At 42.8% G+C, this 16,305-nt stretch overlaps 1 protein-coding gene across 1 annotated transcript in view; it reads left to right on the forward strand.

Annotated features, from left to right (window-relative positions):
* The window catches only part of LOC308297661 (uncharacterized protein), a 67,709-nt gene that overhangs the window by 4,859 nt on the left and 46,545 nt on the right, over positions 1-16,305 (forward strand). The window contains exons 4-8 of the mRNA XM_080741192.1: positions 7,771-7,961; positions 9,132-9,174; positions 10,032-10,223; positions 12,803-12,907; positions 13,874-14,095. Of these exons, the coding sequence (XP_080597318.1) occupies positions 7,771-7,961; positions 9,132-9,174; positions 10,032-10,223; positions 12,803-12,907; positions 13,874-14,095 (753 nt within the window). The remainder of the gene's footprint in view (positions 1-7,770; positions 7,962-9,131; positions 9,175-10,031; positions 10,224-12,802; positions 12,908-13,873; positions 14,096-16,305) is intronic.

The raw sequence follows: 16,305 nt of genomic DNA on the forward strand, positions 1-16,305 counted from the left end.
AACTGTGCATTAACGCAGCTTTAAAGGAGGAACCGGTCTGCCGCACCATCGTAGCTGCTAGGCGACTCGTCAGTCATTTTAAAAAAAGTGCGAAGGCCACTGCAGCACTTACAGATAAACAAAAAACACAGAAAGTGAAAGAGAACAGCCTAATCCAAGACGTGCAAACACGATGGAACTCCACGTACTTAATGCTCGATCGTCTTGTCGAGCAGCGATGGCCAGTTACTGCAGTGCTCTCTGACCGCCTCGTCACCAAGAAGGCACATCGTGACTTAGCCTTGACATCGGTACAGTGGAGAGTAGCAGAAGACCTTGTTTCAGTTCTGAAGCCCATGATTACTCTTACTGAGTTGCTGTCACAGGAACTGAATGCATCCTTGTCTGCTACTGTACCTATGCTCATCAATATGAAAACACGCCACCTGAAAGTGTGCGACGACGACAGTGCTGTCATCAAAGCCCTGAAGAGAAAGATTACTGCACAGTTCGAAGAGAGATGGGGATTAACAGGGCCACAACTTCAGCGCAGCCTACATGTGCAAGCCGCAGTGCTCGACCCACGTTTCAAAAAGTTGACATTCCTGTCGGATGCTCAACGAGATGAGGCATATGAAACGGTGACTAATCTGGCTGAATTCTTGTCACCAACGGTGCATGAAGAGGTCGAAAGTTCCGAAGAGGAAAGTCAGCCGACTCAAAAAAAGAAAAAAGAGGAAAAGGAGAAAGAGATTGCCATGCTATTGTCAATGTCAACAGAAGAAGATGGACAAGAAGAGGAGTCTATTCAGAATGAAATGAGGGCCTACTTGCAGAACCAAACAAAAGCTGACGACTGCGGACCCCTGCGCTGGTGGAAAAAAAACGAGGCCCACTATCCCAGGCTGGCCTTGGCAGCCAGACGGCTGCACTGCGTCCCCTCCACATCCATGCCGTCCGAGCGAATATTCTCAAAGGCTGGCTTTATTGTTAACAAAACCCGATGCTCACTTCTTCCAAAGAACGTGGACAAAGTTGTGTTTCTCGCCCACAACTTGCGACAGCTAAACCCAAAGCTACGGATTAAGGAGAAGAAGGATAAAGATAAGGATAAATAGAACAATGGACTGGACTCACTGTAACAAACTGTCTTTTTCTCTTTTCGTTTTTTTTTTTTTTTTTTGGGGGGGGGGGGGGGGGGGGGGCTTCAGCTGTTCAGCGTGGTGCGCACCGTTATGTCACTGTTGTCATTGTCATTTAATTCATTGTTCTTAAATAATGCTGTTTACAGAAAAGAAACATTTCGTTTGATTTTTTTTTTGCACAAAAAAAGCTGAGGTACAGATGTATATAAAGGCTTATTTTATTTACATTGAGGTCCTGTAGGCCTAACTGTTCTGTGTCAAAGAAAATAGTTACAACCTGTGAAAATAATAAATGACACGCATTTGTGTTGTCAAAGAGATACATTATTCTCGTCTCTGTTCTTTCTCTGCCCCACGATTGATGATTCCCAATTAGGCCTATGGATGCACGCAATCTTTTCATCAATCATTTAATGTCCGCCCGCAGGTTAAGTCTCATATTATGCACGGCAATAACGGCCGTCAAGTTCATGGATTTATTTAGCTTTGAAAACAAGTTTGAATGCTTAAAACAATGTTCATGTTACTGTTTTATTGTAGGCCTATTTACGTGGTTTAAAGCAACACTTTTTTTTTATTTTTTAATAAAACGATTCGCCGACGCGCCAGATTAACCCCCGCGACTCGAGTCGACTTCATAAATCCTGATATCGGGCCGATACCGATCACCGATCAGCTGGAATCAATATCTGCCGATACCGATATTACCGATCCATCACAGAGTGTAATCAATATCTGACGATCCCGATATTACCGATCGATCACAGCGTGAAATCCATAAATTATTCTATTGTGTCACTGTAGGAGCATTTATATATTTAATGATTCCTCTTACACAACATTGACATTGTATATATTAATTAAATTCAACTTTATATTCTAAGGTCATGATTCGATTAGATTCTCGATACGATATATTATCATATCGTATAAGATAGTGGCAATATTGTCTACCCTTCATTATTTTCAAGGTTATTTGGTTATAATGGTTAATACAGCAACAATAATAGGCCAAATAGACCCTTAAGATTTTCTGTACACATTTGGGGTCCTTGCTCTTGGCATGAAAATGTTTGAGAACCACTGTTCTTAAACAATATCAGACAACGTTTCTGTTTGACTGACCTTCCCCAGTTTTTTTTTTTTTTTTTTTTTTTCATTTTTATAGACCTGTTTGCTGGCAAAAACAGGATCTGGCAACACTTTTTTATTGACCTGTTTGCTTGTTTCTGTCGCAGAAACTGAATGGCAACGCTTCATCCTCCTTACATCTAGCTGCTAACAGTTAGCTCCTGTGGAAATGACCGTTTAAGGGAACTACAAACCGGGCCCGGCTCCACGGGGGGGCCGCAAGTTAGGCCCCCTCAGTTTATATTCTAAATGACGGTCAATGCGTCCATCAGAAACCCCCTCTCACATTGGGGCCCCCTTTCGCTAACACGCTGGTGCTGCCTAGTTCCTGTGGCCAGGGGGGACTCCGACTGCCGGTAAATCTCAGTCCAAATGATGGTCAATGCAATTGACCGTCCATCGGAAGCCCCCCTCAATGGGCCCCCCTCTATCACACTGTGACGCTGCACAGCGTTCGGTGCACTCAGGCGTGCGGTTTAGTTGTACAGTATATGTACTATAAATGGATGGACTGTCAAAACAAGTTGTTATTAGTTAGAATACATCACAGATCCTTTCAAACGAGAGGGCACTTGTGAGTAAAGTTGGCAAGTTGTTCAACCACTAATTAACAACAATGCACGCTCATTTTAAGATGACAACAACAAACATGGACGCAACACTGGTCTGTGGCATCCAGTCAGATGAAACACGGTGGACAGCTGGACACGTTAAAACGTTACCTTGAATGGAATATATATATGAGGCAGTGATGTTAATAGGTTTTTAATGTAATGAGTCCCCAGGACCCACGAAGGGTCTTTCGGATGAGTCCCAGGGATATTTTATGGGTCCCACAAAAATTCAACGCGTCATGTCATTTTTGACAAAGTGCAGCATTTAACTTGAATTGGTTATTATATGGTTATGTTCATGTTACGTAGAAATGTGTCTGAAAGAAATGAACCACAATTCCAAATCTTACAATTTTAATACTTCCAAATAGTCATGTGACGGTTTGATTTTTTTTATACCGAACCGGTAATATCGGATGTTGACCACTTGGGGGCGCAGATAGAAGCTTTTACCGAGTCTTCATAATCAACAGCCACCTGTTATTTTATATACATCGATAATATATGGATCTTCTCAGTGAGATGATGTCTCCTGTTTGTACTGTTACTGCTTCTATGGAATGGCGTGCTTGTGTTTGCTCTGCTGTACAGAGAACCAGTGGACTGGGTCAAAAACAGTGGATTGGGTTGCTTGTAGATCGGCTACTTTTGTTTTGAACGGTTGATCCTAGAGGGACGTGCCACCCCTCTATGGATGCGGGAGGGCAAGGCACAGGCGGCCGCGGTGGTACGCTGCCCCGGCGGACCACCAAATGGACGGCGCTGCCACGAAAACGCTATAATCAATCAAACAGTTAGGCAGCCTAGGCTACATACATAGACTGTCTCAGATAGCATACATGCTAGGCTAGCTTGCTTCCTCCGTGTTGTAGTTGAGCCAATAAAGGTTATTTGACCATGTTCACCACGACGTTAATCGTCGCTATTGTTGTAAAGACGCAATGAAGACCTGTGTGGCTTCTAACACGTTGTCCAATGTCCACCACATCTATAAACAATAGCGCGTGTACTGTATATCCAGTTGTTATTGAATGAAGGGGAAAGGAGGCGGGTCGCTGTCTGAGCAGTGAGCTGCAGTGTAGAGACGTGACGTCACGTTTCTGCGCCGTGCTACACGTTCTGTGGGGGAACCCTTTTCGGTGTATCACCTAACACGCTGTGCCACTATGGTCAGAGAGCGGCCCGGTGCTACGCTAAAACTCAGGCACCCATTGAATTCTGTGACCAAGCGCAGTCGCACAAAATGGCGTTGTGGATTCAAAACACACACAGTCTTAGTTCTATCGTCTGTTTTAAGACTTTCTACGCGGATTTCATTTGTGTTAACGTAGGGTCAAGTAGCATGCCTTCACCCATGAACAATGGTGGCGTCTGTGGACTTTTTAAAATATTATTTTTTTCGCGACGTGGTAAATTATTTTAACGTGGACACCAATGGTCCATGGAGGCGATGCGTCCGTGGGACCCCAGAACAATGACGTGAATGCGTCTCTAGGCAACGTGAATGCGTCAGAGACGCGGGACGCGCACGTATTGACGTCACTGATGAGGAGCAATTATGTCAACTTCCCCAAAAGGCTCTCCTGTCCTATTAAACCAGACGCTGGGACAGCATCCACTGCTTGTATCCACAATATAACTTGTGAGTATCCTAATGTATTACCTTAACATGTCACGCCAATGCGCAAATGGTAATGTGGGTACAGTAATTAATGTACAGTATTTGTGCAAGTTGGCCCTAACATTTGAGTATAGCCTATATGCATTATGTTCAGACAGTTCAATCCAAAACATAATGCTTATGGTTGTGTAAGGCTGCTTTTATACGGACCTGGTTGTCATTAATGCATACAGATATCTATGAAAGGTCTTTTTATTAGATGTCTGTTAAATGGAATCGTGCCAGGTCACGCTGACCAGCAGTTTAAAATACTAGCACGATCTCTGGTAGACCTACCGGTACAGTATATCTTTAGAAAAAAAAAAAAGATAGATATATATGTTTTTTATTATAAGCGACTTTGGTCTTGTTTTCCTGTCTTGTTGCCAGGTTTGCTTATTATAAGAGACTTTGATTTTGTTTTCCTGTGTAGTTGCTTATTTGGCATTGCTTTCAAGATTAATTCTGAAACTAGCTGATGTAATAGAGCTAAAGGGTCTTTTGGGCTTGTTTTCATAGACCTGTTCAGTGTTCACTTGTTTCCCTCACAGAAAATAAATGTTGCAACTCTCTCAGTGAGAGAAAGTGAACACATTGCATATTATATAGCTGATTGATTGATTGATTGATTGAATACATTACTCACAGTTGGCAGATTGTACACTTAACTCATTGAGTGCCAATCCCGAACTAGTTCGGCTTTATTAGCGTATCGCAGAGTGCCGATCCCGAACTAGTTCGGCTTTAAAAAAAAAAAAAAAAAAATGTTTTTTTTTTTTTTTTAAACATTTTTTTTTAAATTTTTTTTTTGGACCCCATCAAATCTGGTGAACATGATTTCAATCGCGATTTTGCATGTTCCACCCCCATACAACCCCATCTAACATACAGGGCAGCCATTTTTGTTTACATAACATGTAAAACATAATGGCTATTATCTCAAGAATGCCTGAACGGATTTCCAATCGGATTTTTTTGTTTGAAAGCTGTGAACAAACTGCACAAATCCACTCTGGATTGCATTGGATTTTTTAGAGCTCATTCTTCTCTGTTTTTTTCCCATGCATGAGGTGTGCAAGGTTTAATCGAGGCTAAATTGCAGAAAATAGATCTTCTAAAATGCTTGGTAGCCAATAGCTAACTTCAAGCTAACTTCATCCTCTTCCTGTACATGCACAAAGGAAAGTGTTCAGGCATGTCATGGCTGCAGGGCTTGTGCATATACCAGCACTGTCTAAGTAGAATTCTCTGGTCATTGGGGCCCTCTAGTGGTGAAAAAGGGGGCACTCAAAGAGTTAAATGCTATTTAATGGCACTCCGTTTTATTATTTATATCAGCTATTGTGTTGTTAACCAACTATAATGTTCAGTAAACAGTGAAACACCAGGCATGGATTACAGACAGTTTGGTATAGTTTAGTGGGTACACAGCAGAGGAGTTGTTCATATGAATGACTGGCATGATGCTGATGGTAGCTAGCTGGCATGAGCCCGACTCATGCGCACCGGGCGGGCGGGGGTGGGCGGGGGCGTGGAGGGGGGGGGGGGGGGGGGTAACTTCCCCCTCACAATTTTCAAAAGCCCCCTTAGTCATTTCATCCTTCAGCCGGCCCTGCTACAAACGTTATCCTTAGATGGACAACAACTGTTGTCCTTTGGAATTATGTTTTTTGGAACTAAGTTTACAGCAACGTTACAGCAGTTATCTCTCACGTCGCAGAGAGAGAGAGAGAGGTCATTCTCTACGAGCCTCGTTAACCTAAGAGAGAGAAAGAGGGAGAGAGAGAGATGCAAAACGTGCATCCATGTCAAATCAGGGTCATTCTCCTCGTTAACCTAACAACACAGCTGGCTCGCAACAGTGATCACTTCTCTGGATTCTAATCCAAGCAAGTTGGAGAATAAAACGTGGATTTTACTTTGAGATGACTACAAAGGAAGGTAGAAGTTGGCTACTTATATTCTGATCTATGATGAATTATTCCAGTGGTGTATCCACTATCCAATATGTTTAAAACAAAAAACTTCACTCTTTTGAGTCTCTCTCTGTCTCTCCTCTGGTGCAGCGTGCATGTGTGTGTAGAAGGGGAGGGCGGAGAATTAAGTGGCTCACAGAGAGAAGTGAACATGGAGCGCCACACACACACACACACACACACACACACACGAGAGAGAGAGAGGAGAACAGAGCTCTCCTTCGTCAGAAGCACGCATGCACAACGCACACGTGAATCGAACGTCAATGCCTTGATCGGCTCGCTTTGATCCAACTATGGAAACACCGATCAAAACCGATATGGCCATTATCGGCCGATCTGATATCGGTGCCGATCAATCGGCACATCTCTAGCCACGGACCCCCATCTCAAAATATTTAGTTCCAGGGATCCCCCCAGAAGCACAATTTGAGTTACAAACGTTCGCTTTGAAAATACATATATTCAAAGATTTGCACACATTTTCACGACTTTTTCAAAAATAGCAGAACTACAAGCTCGCACCGAGCTTGTATATCTGCTATTTTTCACTGGTTAAAGCATTCAATAATTCTAGGCCTAAATGGGTTTAACCCATTTAGGCCTGAACACATTACGCAATATTTTATGCTTTAAATATAAAAAAATAGCAGATATACAAGCTCACACGGTGCCGCGCTGTGAGCTTATATATCTGCTATTTTTGAAAAAAGTTGTGAAAATGCGTGCAAATCTTTGAATATATGTATTTTCAAAGAGAACGTTTGTAACTCAAATTTGCTTCTGGGTGGTCCCTGGAACTAGATATTTTGAGATGGGGGTCCGTGGCCAAATAAATATAATTTTGGGGATGAAAAGGTTTGAGAACCACTGACATAGTAGTCTCTCAAGAACAGACTAACTGAGCTCCAGTTAAGTGAAAAGGACCTTTTCTTTGACGATGGCTGGCCAGATTGCTGACATAGAAACATAGGGTTTTTTCCAAAAATCTTAGAAGGATTCAAAAGACACTTATAGAATCGGGTCAAAATTCTAATTTTCACGATTTTTCAAAAATAGCAGATATACAAGCTTGCAGCGCGGCACTCGGTGCCGCGCTGTGAGCTTGTATATCTGCTATTTTTTTATATTTAAAGCATAAAATATTGCGTCATAATGTGTTCAGGCCTAAATAGGTTTAAGTTGGGTGTCAGGCCTAGACAGCAAGGCACACGCTGACCCACCACGCACTCAAATGTGTTTCATGGCCCTTTCTCTTCACGCAGCTCAAAGCGTTGATCTCGGCTCCTCCCAAGGCTGCGGACATCGCCCTTCCTCCTCCCGTGGTGGAGACTACGTTCATGGCTCCTCCTCCTCCCGTCATGCCCTTCCCCCCTGCGGCGTCCCCGCCCGCCGAAGTCCAGAAAATGCCCAACGGCAAGCCCCTGGGCCTGCTGAGGAAAATGACCTACGAAAAGTAAAGTATTACTTTCATACGATCTGTACGTGATGTGAAGTTAACGGTGTTGCTGTTGACTCTCAGAGAGCGAGTGCTTTTGGGGAGGGTTGTTGGAGTTGACCCTTCTTTGACCAGAATTAGTGAGTGTTTGCAGGTTTTTTTTCTTTCTTATTTTCACCCATTAAAAACGAGATAATTGTATTTATTTTTTTTCCCGTTGACGACACTTGAACTGGTTGAGTGGCTCATGTAAAGGAAACTTAGGCCTAGGCCAGACGGAGCTGGATATTTCGTATATCCAGGTTTTTCAGATACCCACATAGAAACATATCTATGTCCACACAACAAAGATATCTAGGTCTAAAATAATCTAAGTCCCCAGACCTCCACTAGGGGGACAAGCACACACACACGCACACACACACGCACACACGCACGCACGCACGCACGCACGCACACACACAGTAAAGTCTTCAGAGATATCCGGGTAACATGTCTACACGGATCCAGTGAATCGGATATTTTTCAATGTCTCCACTTATTTATCCGGTTTCAAAAATATCCAGCTTCAAGGCCAAAATATCCAGCTTCGAAAAAAATGTCTAGCCAAATATCTAGCTTCAGAAATATCCAGCTCCGTGTAGCCGGCACCTCAGTCTTGTGTGGCCAGACTATTGTCTCCCACAATTTGCAAATGCTCCCGTCATACAGTCTGGGAGACGGAAGTTCTAATCATGAGTATGGGATAAAGTGGATGTCCCTTGGTGCAGTAGCGATGACAAGTCCTACTGGAAGCGTTATGTCTCCTTTCAAAATGTCTTGGGCCGTTATTTTCTCTTTCTCTGGTGTTGTTGGTGTTACTTCCATGATGTTTTTATATGTTTTCTTAAACTATACACGCATAACAAGAATATACTGCTTGAATGACTCCGCCTGTGCTAGTGTGCTTCTCTTATGTTTCCAATGGGACTGCAGTTCGTTATAATGACTCTGTCTGTGCTAGTGTGCTTCTGTTATATTTCTAACGGGACTACAGTTCAGTGCATCATTGACTACTTCCGTTACTCGGCTTTCAGAAGGTGTAGTTCCAGACTATATAGCATTCGGAGATTGTGGAATAGATGTCTGTCTACGTGAGACTAATAATGTTGGTGAACTAAAGTGATGTTTAATTCCTGTGTGCTACAGACCCCCGCCAGGCAGATTCTTAGGAATCATCTCCTTCATTGGGGTGAGTACAATTTAAAACCGTACACTATTACTGTATACTTTCATCATACAAGCTCACTACACATTACAATATTTTCACCTATAAATACATGCCCTGGTTGACAGTGGTTAAGTGTTCATAGAGCCTTGGGACTCCACAATGTTTTGCAAATATATGTCAACGATTTAAAACTATCAATACACAGGGTTCCCACGGTCATGAAATTCCTGGAAATATTTTGAAATTAGAAAAATATTTTTCCAGTACTGGAAAAGTTTTGGAATTTATCAAGGGTCCTGGAAGGTCCTGGAAAAAAATAGCTATGCATTGTCTTTGGTTATTGATTTTGTTAATACCTCTGAAATGACAAATTAAACATGGGCCAAATTGTCAAATATTAGAGGCAGAAATTGTGAAAATAGCCGATCTACATGTTGTGAGCATGTTGATGCTAATTTCATAATAGAACCGTTATACAAAATTACTCAACTCTTAGTGCTCGTCAGGGTGCCGGGTGCCCAGTTAAAACATGATTATTTCAGGGGTCACAGCCTGAAAACGTTGAGAACCACTGGCATACACTACCTGTCTTTGGGCATTGCGCATAGGAGTAAGCGACCTGTTATTGAGCCGAATTATTGTTATATAGTTCTGGAAATTGGGTTAAATATTCTGGAAAAGTTTTGGAAAAGTTTTGGAAATTAATTGGTAAAAATGTGTGGGAACCCTGAATACAAAAAAAAAAAAAATAGCCACTCGAAAACCTCTATACTTGGTGAACCAATAGTTAGTTAACTGGGGCCGGCCCTGTACTTCTGTCTATCAAAAATAGTTGATGGACAAGCTATTTATGTTTTGCCGAATGTCTCCCCCTCCAGTACAAGGACGCTAAGGTTGACGGTCCCAGACGCGGCCCCATCAACCTGTCCAACGTGTCGATGCAGCCGTCCAACGGAACCATCGAGAGAGAAGACGGCGAGAAGTTCACCTTCAGCAAGGACGCCTTCTTCGGGAACCCCAAAGCCATGGTCCCGGGGGTCCGGGTTCACTTCACCGCCTGTCTGGAGAGGGTAGGTAGATACTACGGGTGTAACGATTCAGGTACCTGGCGATTCGATTATCATTAAGAGGGCTACGATTTCGATTAAATTGCGATTATCGATTATCACGATTCTAATACATGATTTATTTCCCCCTCTCTGTGTGACCAATAAACAAAGTGCTGTGATGACTTATGGCAATGGTGTATGTGTGTGTGTGTGTGTGAGAGAGAGAGACAGAGCACAACAACAGCTGCTGTTAGCAGCTGTATTGCCAAATAGCACCAACTACTGTAGGTACTGCCATTTCTTTGACAACCGAATCGGTCACGGAGGCTAGCTTCAAAGCTTACACAGGTGGAGCAAATTAACTAACAAGCCACACTACAGTCGGGCCGTTCAACAACACGCTCGTCAGAGCAGCTGAGTTAGAGTGAGTGAGAGAGCGGGGAGAGGAGAAGAGAGGACTCGGAGGCTTTATATGCCGATGGAGCCAGTCGAATTAGTCTTTCCGTCATCTTTTCTGTCGTTTCATCTAAGCCTCGTGTTTGTTTTGAGACCGTTGTGTTACGCCGTAAACAGTCCAGTACGGCGCTGCAGGCGAATATATAGTTCTGCCCCGAAAAAAAACCCCAAAGATTTTTTGAAATTTGTGAATCGCGATTAATTGGTGAATCGATTATTTTTTAGTAGATACACTAACCCTAACCCCAAGGCCGTGGTCTGTGTGGACGTCGTCCCAAAAGGACCCTCAGATTTCACTGTTTAACCCATTTAAACGTGTCAAGCATGTTCGAAGACTTGCACAAATGTTCAAGATTTTTCAAAAATAGCAGCTCGGAGCTTGAATATCTGCTATTTTTTATAAGTATAACATAATGGTTAAAGTGGTTCAAATCTAAAGTGACCATATCTGTGTGGCTGGTTCAGATAGATGTATGGACAGAAAATATGTTGTGTGTTGTGATGTCATGGGAACCACTCTAACATAATCCCTTTTATGCCCATTCACGGAGATCCCTGATGTCATCAATATTAAGCCCATATCTAACAGGACTTCATATGGGAATGACCATATATGGAGGGAGGCAGATGTGTGGCTGGTTCAGACAGGGATCTCCATGTATGGGCAATTGGGCATAAAAGGGATTGATGTACTATATACAGTACATGGATCTCCATATATGGGTAACTGGTCCGATATACATCACTGGCCAGATGGCCAAGGCCAGGTGAGGTTGTAAGTCGCCCTGAGGCGTCTTACTAGTTGCGACCGTCAGGGAGCAGTTTACTATGAAAACCTCCACCGGCCGTCCGTCCGTCACACGTCACACCTTTGCCCTGCTCATATCTCCGCATCAGTATGACATCACACCACATGTGTACACAAACCTTTGTGTACGTTGCTGTGGCAACAGTCTGTTGTTGCTGGTTTGTTAGTGTACGTTAGCAACCACCTTAGCAACCATGGTTTTACCCTAGCAACCAACTGTTTACCCTAGCAACCAACTGTTTACCATAGCAACCATGTTTTTTTACCCTAGCAACCAACTGTTTACCATAGCAACCAGATACGCAGAGCAGGGATCTCCATATATGGGCATAAACAGGTGACATCACACTGATGTCAGATACTCAGAGCAAGGATTTCTCCATAATATATGGGCATAAAAGGGATTCTGTTAGGGATCTCCATATATGGGCATAAAAGGGATTCTGTTAGGGATCTCCATATATGGGCATACAAGGGATTCTGTTAGGGATCTCCATATATGGGCATAAAAGGGATTCTGTTAGGGATCTCCATATATGGGCATAAAAGGGATTCTGTTAGGGATCTCCATATATGGGCATAAAAAGGATTATGTTAGGGATCTCCATATATGGGCATAAAAGGGATTCTGTTAGGGATTTCCATATATGGGCATAAAAGGGATTCTGTTAGGGATCTCCATATATGGGCATAAAAGGGATTCTGTTAGCTGTTAGTGATCTCCATATATGGGCATAAAAGGGATGCTGTTAGGGATCTCCATATATGGGCATAAAAGGGATTCTGTTAGGGATCTCCATATATGGGCATGAAAGGGATTCTGTTAGGGATCTCCATATATGGGCATAAAAGGGATGGTATCCCAGATGATGCCCTGTTAGGAGATCCACACTAACAGAATCCATATATGGTCCTACCGACAGCTGCTATAAGCCAACCCTGGCGATAAGGTCTGAGTCGAAGAAATGCTTCTTTCCTGGCAAGAATTGCCCCTTTATACTGTAGGGCTCGTTTGTGTATTGTATGACATCACGCCACATCATCGGCTGAGGACTGTGTGATGTCATCATATCTCCATATATGGAGACATAAGTTGCTCATGCCCAAATATGGGCTGGTGAGGTCAGCCTTAGTGTGATGCGTAGGTTATCTCCATATATGGAGATTCAACTTCAATAATAATTGGTAAAACAAACTTTTGGCCTATTTGTGGAGATAAGCGACCAACGGTCGCTTATCTCCCTATTAGGGAGTCTTACTGGTGTTTTACTGTGTGTGTGTGTGTGTGTGTGTGTGTGTGTGTGTGTGCGCGCGACCGTGCGTGCGTGTGTAACAGAACAAACAGATAGCGACAGACGTCAAGGTGGCTCCAGGAGGAACGGAGAAAGTTGAAACTGAGATCTATGAAGCCGTGGTCAGCCAGCCAATCAATGAGCCTCAGGTAAACACACGTCGTGCTCGGCCAGCCTAGCCTCAGGTAAACACACTTCCTGCTCGGCCAGCCTATCACTTGGTTTGCCACGCCCACTATACTTGGTTTGTCCTTTTTATTTTTAATCTACACCAAATCTCTTCGACAAATATAGCAGGCGTTGCGTGCAGGGGTCTTTGCAATGTTGTCTTGTGGTGGAAATCTTTGCCATGGACTTAACAAAATCAGCATACAATAAATACCATGTATTACCAGAAACACTGACCCTAACAGGTGTGTAACTGTGAGAATGTGCCGTAGTGTCGTCGTAAATCGGTGTCATACATAAAAACTGGAGACTTGACATCCAGTAATAGGGTCTTATGATCGACACTATAATGGTGTGTAAGACGAAAAAAAAAAAAAAAACATGCCACGGACAAGGCCTAGTCTTTGCCACGTCTTTTTTGGCAAATGTTCTGCCCCAGGATAGTGGATTTTGGAGGGATATTTATTTGTGATAACATCGTAAACTCACAATAATAGTGACATGACATTAGGGGTGGGCGATATGGAAAAAATACAATATCATAATATTTTCCCAAGCTGTATCACAATTCTTTTTTCACGTTGGTTTTATGGTTATTTTTCAAGTTACTTGACAAAAACTAGACTCTCTGGGTTCCTTTTGGGAGGTCTAAATTGAAGTATGTAACTGACAGTAACTGACAGTATACAAATTAGAGTTAAGGGGAGACCTTGACATTTTAAAGTTTGAGAACTACTGATTTAGACCAAAATGCAGGTTTAAATTGAATTCTGCAATGAATCTCTGTATTAACAATTCAACAGGATTTTTTCATAAGGCTCCCTCAATTGTATCACAATATATATACGATACCTCCGAAAAGGCATATCGTGGAGACATTGTATCGTCTCAACGATAATTATCACCTTATCGCCCACCCCTACATGACATTTTCGTATGGTCCACAGCCAGGGGAGAAGCAGTACCCGGGCCAGGTCCACGTGACCATCGGGCCGCTGCGCACCAACGTGGTGTTTGAGAAGAAGGACTGCAGCGGCGTCACCCTGCTGAAGAACGACCACGTCCTGCTCAACCTGCTCACCGACATCGTCACCGAGAAGAAGAGAGCCACCAACATCAGACCCAAGATCCCTGCCACCTTCGAGCACACCGGGGAGAAGAGGGAGACGGTGAGGGAGGACTGGAGGGACTGGCTGTGTGTGTGTGTGTGTGTGTGTGTGTGTGTGTGTGTGTGTGTGTGTGTGTGCGCGCGCGTGTGCGTGCGTGCGTGTGTGTGCGTGCGTGCGCGCTAGGGTTGGGTATCGTCGGCGATACTTTTAATGGTATCGATTCACTGAATCGATACCATTGAGTATCGGATACTATCGAGTATCGGTTCACGTAAAAACGAACGATACTTTGTTTCGATACTTTTGAATGCACCCCTTGCCAGTCGCATCTGTAACAGTTGGGCTTCTGAAAGTTTAATGATTGCTTTAGTAGGCTACACTCGTCGTTACTGTGATGTTTATTATTATGATAATCATCCAACGTCTATAAAATAGCCCATAGAAAAAGGCAAATAATAATTATAAATATAGCTGCAAGCAGCGATAAAGTGGCCAAGGCATCAAGGGAAAGCAAAGAAGAATATCAAAGAAAAACTAGAAGCAGTGTTCTTCCGAACAGGACTCCGGCAGGTCAGGTAGGTTTTTTTTTGGCCTAGTGGTGACTCTATAATAGGCCAAAGTGAAAAGGGTGCCACGTGTTCTTGGGCCTTTCACGGCAATCGGACCTGCATGCGGGATTTGAAGCATTTTGTTCCAAAAATGTGTTTTGCAAAAATTGACCCGCTGGTGGCGCTATAACAGGCCAATGTGAGAAGGGTGGCATCTGTTCCTTGGCCTAGTGGGAATGTGTGTGCAAAATCTCATACACATAGCAGGCTGCGTTTGAGACATTTTGTTCAAAAAGGAGCAATCCTGCAAACCTTGGAATTCAATGTTAGCCAATTAGATAGAATATGATATCTGACAAATCTGTCATGATTACATCACTGTAGATATACTGTGTACTGATTTGTGTGTGATTTTCGGATAAAATCTGAAGGAGTAATAGCGAAGAATGTGTTTTACATACTGTACATTTTTAGGAAGGCTCCATATCAGACATTGTTCAAGGAACCAAACTGTAAAGTCTACCAAATGTCATGGTATTATGCTTATATAAACCCCAAGCAGGATTCGATCCAACGACCTTCCGCACGAAAGGCATATGCCCTGACCACTACACTAGGCAGCCACGGGATCTGTTAACCATGTTTGTTTAAAAAAAAAAAGTTCTATGTAGGCTGAGTGCCTTGATTTTATTGATTTATTTTATATATTTTGGAGGCTTGGGGTGAAATCAATCTGAGTAAATGTAATCTGAGTATTTCTGACATTTTCGAGTGATCATATTTTCTTCACTCAGAACAGAAAAAAAACGGCCGGTAGAGAAGGGCTCATTTTAAACATGAACGTGATCTGGAGTTAGATCAGACATGTCAACATTAAAGAGTTTGACATATGCACATGCCATGGGCATCCAGGATGTTAACATCAACTAAACCCAACGTGGGGTTTGAACTGACAACCATCCGTATATCAGGCACAGGCACTGACCACTACACTACGGCAGTCACACATAATGGACCTGTCATTTTTTTTTAAAAGAAAAGAAAAAAGAAAAAGTTTCATGTAATGTACTTGACGCCTTCTTTCAAATTGATATAGCGCCCCCCTTTGGCCAATTGGGGTAAGATTGGTTTCAGTGATATTTGGACTAACCATCTACAGTAGTTGTGGGGCTCATTTTAAACATGAACTGGAGTTAGATCAGACGTGTCAATATTAAAGAGTTTGACATATGCACATGCCATGGGCATCCAGGATTTTAACATCAACTCAACCCGACAAGGGGTTTGAACTGACAACCATCCGTATACCAGGCACAGGCACTGACCACTACACTACGGCAGTCACACATAATGGACGTGTCATTTTTTTTTTTTTAAAGAAAAGAAAAAAGAAAAAGTTCCATGTAAATCTATAGTAGTTGTGGGGCTCATTTTAAACATGAACGTGATCTGGAGTTAGATCAGACATGTCAACATTAAAGAGTTTGACATATGCACATGCCATGGGCATCCAGGATGTTAACATCAACTCAACCCGATGTGGGGTTTGAACTGACAACCATCCGTATACCAGGCACAGGCACTGACCACTACACTACAGCAGTCACAAATAATGGACCTGTCATTTTATAAAAAAAAAAGAAAAGAAAAAAGAAAAAGTTTCATGTAATGTACTTGACGCCTTCTTTCAAAATGATATAGCGCCCCCCTTTGGCCAATTGG

Source organism: Nannobrachium achirus (genome assembly GCF_963921795.1).
Source record: "Nannobrachium achirus genome assembly, chromosome: 13".
NCBI lineage: Eukaryota > Metazoa > Chordata > Actinopteri > Myctophiformes > Myctophidae > Nannobrachium > Nannobrachium achirus.